At 38.6% G+C, this 5,794-nt stretch overlaps 1 protein-coding gene across 1 annotated transcript; it reads right to left on the reverse strand.

The window, feature by feature from the left end:
- Window positions 1-227: 227 nt before the first annotated feature.
- On the reverse strand, window positions 228-5,547 carry LOC145986846 (uncharacterized). The gene is made up of 3 exons (XM_083121319.1): window positions 5,539-5,547; window positions 3,791-4,518; window positions 228-328 (listed from the first exon to the last, which is right to left on the reverse strand). The coding sequence occupies exons 1-2, from the start codon at window positions 5,545-5,547 to the stop codon at window positions 3,799-3,801; spliced, it is 729 nt and encodes a 242-aa protein (XP_082977445.1). The 3' UTR covers window positions 228-328; window positions 3,791-3,798.
- Between the last annotated feature and the right edge of the window lie 247 nt (window positions 5,548-5,794).

Genomic DNA, 5,794 nt, shown 5'->3' on the forward strand with positions numbered 1-5,794 from the left:
GAACGTCTATTTTCATAATTCTTTTGGATAATAACCAAACGTTCTATAAACGTGTATTTAGCTATGATGAATTGTCACAGTATACTAAACACAAATGACAACTGGTGACAGTTATATCATATCATTTGAAGCATAGTTGCCAGTTCATTTCAAAATCGTATCATTCTTATTGGAAAAACCATTTACATATGTATCAGCATATGCTGGAAGAAGTTCTAGTTTCGTGACCATTCCTTTATTCAACATAACATACCAAAAAACAAACAGAAATGTAACAACACACAATCATCTTCTATTCCATCATAATAAATCAAACCTGTCTGAGTACCTGTAAGAATATAAGAAACATATATTAGGCTGGACAGCAGAAGAGTTAGGGATACAAATAAATACCAGCAGTGATTTATTCACACACACTAATAACCTACAATTTTTTTCGACATCACCTAACATTTTTCACACAAATCCACTTGTGGTCATCTTGCCTCTAATTATAATTACGTCCCTTAAATACAAACCTTGACCTCTCCAGATTCTGGGAAAACTACTTACGTTGTGGCCACATTGAATCTGGTACGTACCTTATGGCGATATGATAGTCACATTGCATCAGGAAAATTGTGGAGTTCGATGGGAAGAATGCATTGGAATGGCTGAATAAATTTTAATATTGGCAAATCAAATCATTTATTAACAATAAATATTGGAAAGGGTAAACGAGTAGGTTAATAAGATTTTTTGGAAGATTTTTTGTTATTGCTGCTCTTTGTTAATAACAAAACATTATAGTTAGTGCTTTAAAATTCCCCTGTAATTCTAAGATATAGTTTTCTGACTCCGGATTGTGATATTTCTTCATTGAGGTGTCTCGCAATGGTTTACGTTTGTAAACCAACCCAATAGACTTTTTATTGTTTCACTCTTGTCACCCAAAGTTTGAAGTCAAGTATAATGACCCCACGGCACTGACGAATTGGGCCGAAAAAGAAATTAATTGTTTCCATTCGGTGATCGATAAAAAAAGGAAAGACAAGGTGATGCATGGCCATGTAGTAAAAGAGTAGTAGTGACCGCCAACACTTATTTTCATGGTGTTGTATTGTTCTGCCGTGTACGCCAATAAATGTTTCGCCGAAACCAAATCAATGTGACCATACACTTTTAACTACGTCAGATTAGTGGCACTCAGTAATACCAAAAGCAAAGCTATACTTACTTACTTATTCGCAACTCTTGCCCATTGTTGCCTTAAATAAGGCTTAAATACTAAAAACAATGGTAACATGATTAAGTCTTGAGTCCACGACAGAAAAAAAGACTACATATACTGACCAAGACAGTCTATATTTCAGTAGAAAAAAACCCTACTAAACAACGTTACGTTTCAACCTTCAATCAGGGTCTTCCTCACTTTGAAGATTTTCTTTTCTAAAAACAATGTTTATAAATTATACTTGTTCGTAGTATTTTAGTGTTAAAGTTTTATGAAAATGATAAATGGAAGAAAAGAATTGACCATATTAATCGTATTGTAATGGAAGATATGAATCCAATTTAATTTACTTCAGTGTCTTCCTATTGTGTTAATCTGAATAGTTCGATAGAATTTAGAAGACACTTTATTTGTATTCTGGCTAATTGTGGCGATGGTGACGAAAGCCTGGGTAGATTAAATTGATCGGTGGCGAGATCGAAAGTCGACTACTTAACTCCCTCGGCCACCGGGCGGGCAAAGACAAATTAAGGAGCTTGTTCCCAATGACCGCTTGTCTTCCCTGCCCACAGCCTGTGAAGTATTTCGTTGACTTGACCAACAATTTCACTTTGAAGAATAAATATTATGTAACAATTTGCATTGCCTCAATTTCAGGAAGCCGAAAACTGTACTCCGTGACTCATCTCTTTAGGATTGCTTTCTTTAAGTAAATTTGTACTACATTCTCTAGTTTTCCGCAAGCGTGACAGGTTCACACGAGTCAAATAGTATTGTTCCAGATTATGCTTCTTCGTTAAAGGTTTAAAAGCTTTTTTGCTTTCGGATACTGGCTGACGAAATGATACCAAGCAATTGTATTGAAGTAGCCCATAAGGGAGAGCTTGAGATTAAGAAACAAATATTCTCAAAACTAAAATAAAGATATCTTCGTGCATAAATCGTACGTGCCAACCTCCGTTGCAGACGCCAAGGGTCCCAGGTGCGATTCCCGGCCTGAACTTATGTGTTGTATGTGAGTGTCCCTTTATCAATCTCATCATATCATCACTCATCCTCATCTTCGATATTAGCCAAAAGTGGCAGAAAAGCGAAACAAAATATACTAAATGAATCAATAAGCATAACATTTCTATCTACTGATAGTTTCTTATCTTCCATTCGGCAGTTTCAAACATTCCGTTATTTGGGTATGAACCAATGGTTTTCATTTTTGAAAGATTTATACAGCGGCGATGTGATTGATCATTAGTCACCAAATGAAGAGCTTTCTCCCGTGTTCTTAAAGGGTTGCTGCATCTTGAATTTTAGTTTACTTTAGCCTACACTTTAATCGTCCATTTTTAAAAGTTCACAGTTTTCAGTCAACATTAATTTATGAACTATTTTAAAACATTTCTGTCAACAAAATTTAATGATATAATGTAATGGTAACATCTTAGTTCATTGTTCTTCCTTGTAAGCCAACTTAAATTAATACACACTTAGAAAAGTAAACGCATAAGTTGAAAATGCACCAATTGATGTATTAAAGTACAAATCGATATAGATAGAAATACTCACTTGCATCATACCGGGTGGTCCAAAAGTCCCGGAACGTCACATATCGTGAAAAATACACCTCGAATCGGAAAACGATAAAATACGTGTTTTATAAGTGAAAGAAAGCTATTCAATAATATCACACTTGATTCCCCACCCCCGCCCCCTGGGGGTGGGGCAACTGTAAAATTTTAAATGTAAACCCCCACTTTGTATTATAGAATCGGAAAGAGAACTTCATTCCGAGTCCAACGAGCTATCAACCATCCTTATAGCTCAATTAGGAACGGAGATATGGCGATTTTAAATTAGATCCCCCTTCCATATACTCTATTGAAAGGTCTTGACGTGCAGATTCCGAATCTGCAATCGCTTTCACTCTAGCTCAATTAGGGGCAGAGCGTTCCTTTTAAAAAAAAATTGGGTCTTATGAAATTTTTCACTTTTCACTTTTTTTTTTCCTCTTTCCTCCTTGAAAATTTAAAATCGCCATATCTCCGTTCCTAATTGAGCTAGGAGCTATGTGACCGTTCCGGGACTTTTGGACCACCCAGTATGATAAACAAGTGATAAACAAGAATGCATCAAACTGGAAACCTGAGTCCTGGCAAAGACTAGAAACACACTTTAGTGCATCAAACAGATTTCAAGCATTTAGTTGTCTGTGTGTATAACTCAACAGTTATCGTAATATATATATATATATACTCGTATATATATATATATATATATATATATATATATATATATATATATATATATATATGGACGAGTTAAAGTTACAGTGGTGTAAGTCACTTTGTAAAAAAAAATACTTAGACACGGAAACCAGATCGCGATAAGTCAATCTGTGAACAGAAAACGTGGAGTACGTCAGAAATTCATTCAACTGGCTACAGATGACATTTGAAGTTCTAGTGATAAAGGAAACAGCTGTTGTGTTGATCAGCAAAGTGCTGTGAGTCAGACTCTTTGCTTTTTTTACAAAAGTGACTTACACCACTGTAACTTTGTTTTCTATTGCTTAATATTTACCTATGCGATTAGTGCTTGTAACCTCCTCCGATTCCGTGTCCTCCTCCGAAGCCTCCTCCGAAACCTCCTCCGTTGCCTCCTCCATTGCCTCCGCCTCCTCCGGGAACAACGATCGGCTGGGGGACGTGCACGGGGTGAGGGACTCCCACAGGGACGTGGATGGGTTTCGGCACGGAAACAGGATAAGGTTTGGACACTGGGACTCCCACGGCCTTGACGATGGAGACGGGATACGGTTTGGAAACGGGATAAGGGACCTTTCTCTCCACCGGAACAGGGACCGCTTTGGACACTGGAACAGGGTACGGCTTTGGAACGTAGACGGTGTAGGGTCTGTCGACTGCCACGGGTATCTGAACGGGAACGAACACCGGGACTCTCCTCTCGACCGTGTAGGGAACGGGTTGGCCCACTGGAACAGGCACGTTCCTCGTGACGGTGACTATGTTGGGGCCTCCGCCACCCAGGTCGACGCCCCCACCACCTCCGCCTCCTGCGCCACCTCCGAAATCTCCGTCGCCTCCTCCGAAACCACCACCACCACCTCCTCCTCCGTGTCCTCCACCGAAACCTCCTCCGTGGCCTCCTCCGAAACCACCTCCGTGGCCTCCTCCGAAGCCACCCAATCCAGATACTCCTCTCTTCCCATGGCGGTTTCCTTCGGCGCCCTTTTGCTCCTCCTCTTCAGCTCTGGCTGTCGCAACCAAGGCAAAAAGAGCTAAGAGTACCTGTAAGAAGTATCAACAAAATAGTATTTATTTATTTATCACCTGTAACAGAGCTCTTGCTCAAATTACAATAGGTGAACATAGAGTAATAACAAATCAAAAATACCAATTATAACAATTCTGTTTCTCTCCATGTACATCATATATTTCATTTGGAATATGATTAATTGATAATACATATTAATGTAAGAAATCATATAATTAGAAATTAAAAACAGAGTTCGAATTTATTTTATACTTTCTCGAATAGCATTAATAAAGTTGAATTAGGTTACTTGTCATTGCTTTTCTGCCACTTTTGTCAGCAAAATAGTGATGAATAATGATACAATGAGATACAAAATGAAGGGACAATTTTAAGCTAAACGCCCACTGAGAAACGGGGAAATGCGGCAACAGAACTTCTGTTGCGGTCTGTCTGCGTTTTTTCGCGCTTCAGTGTGCGTTAAGCTTTACAAACACATGTAGACAACACAACACAGTTCATACAAAGGATTATCATGGCCGCAGGTACAGCCGAAAGACCCTCGTTAGTGTGCAACAATGTAGTCCAGTGTGCGTTCCGAAAAGGTCACCCCTTACACCCCAGAATAATAAAGTAAGAAAGAGAGATGACGGAGACATCATCTTGTAAGATATGGAAACTTTAGTAATGAGATCGAGGGACAAGTTTGAGTATGACGTATCATAGGCAACATCCCCTCCTAGATATGGGAAAGAATCATGTCACTTACAAATCCTGACTGGCACGAACTTGATGTAGAGTTATAGATACTCCTGAGTGTAACAATACCATTGTTGAAAGTAAGTGTATTGATTACAACCAAGAAATGTTCGTGACAATTTCATAGCAATTATTTTCCAACCTTGTTGATTAAGTGGGTTAAGAATAGAGGGCTAAAAGTGATAAACGTTGTAAGTGCCAAAAGCGAAAGTGTTGGGAAATCGCATCGTTCCGCACATCAGCCCGTAAGAACGTGCACACTAGTGACCTCTTTACACGCCCCTTCAACTACTTACCAGCCACATTTCACGTTTACCACATTATAAAGCATGACACATTTCGCAGTTTAACGTGGAAAACGGTGTTTGAATTCTTGTGGCACTTACAGCGTTTACAAATTTTAGTCTTCAATATAGTTAACTGGGAGAATGTTTATGTCTAAATAATTTATAATGCTACTTCCAACGCCAATCTAAAAAAATCATGAGACATAAATCATTTTAGCATCTTGTCTCTACACCCTATGGAACTTCCAATCCTTCTTATTTCCTA

Source organism: Lepisma saccharinum, chromosome 4 (genome assembly GCF_977018435.1).
Source record: "Lepisma saccharinum chromosome 4, izLepSacc3.1, whole genome shotgun sequence".
NCBI classification, from domain to species: Eukaryota; Metazoa; Arthropoda; class Insecta; order Zygentoma; family Lepismatidae; genus Lepisma; species Lepisma saccharinum.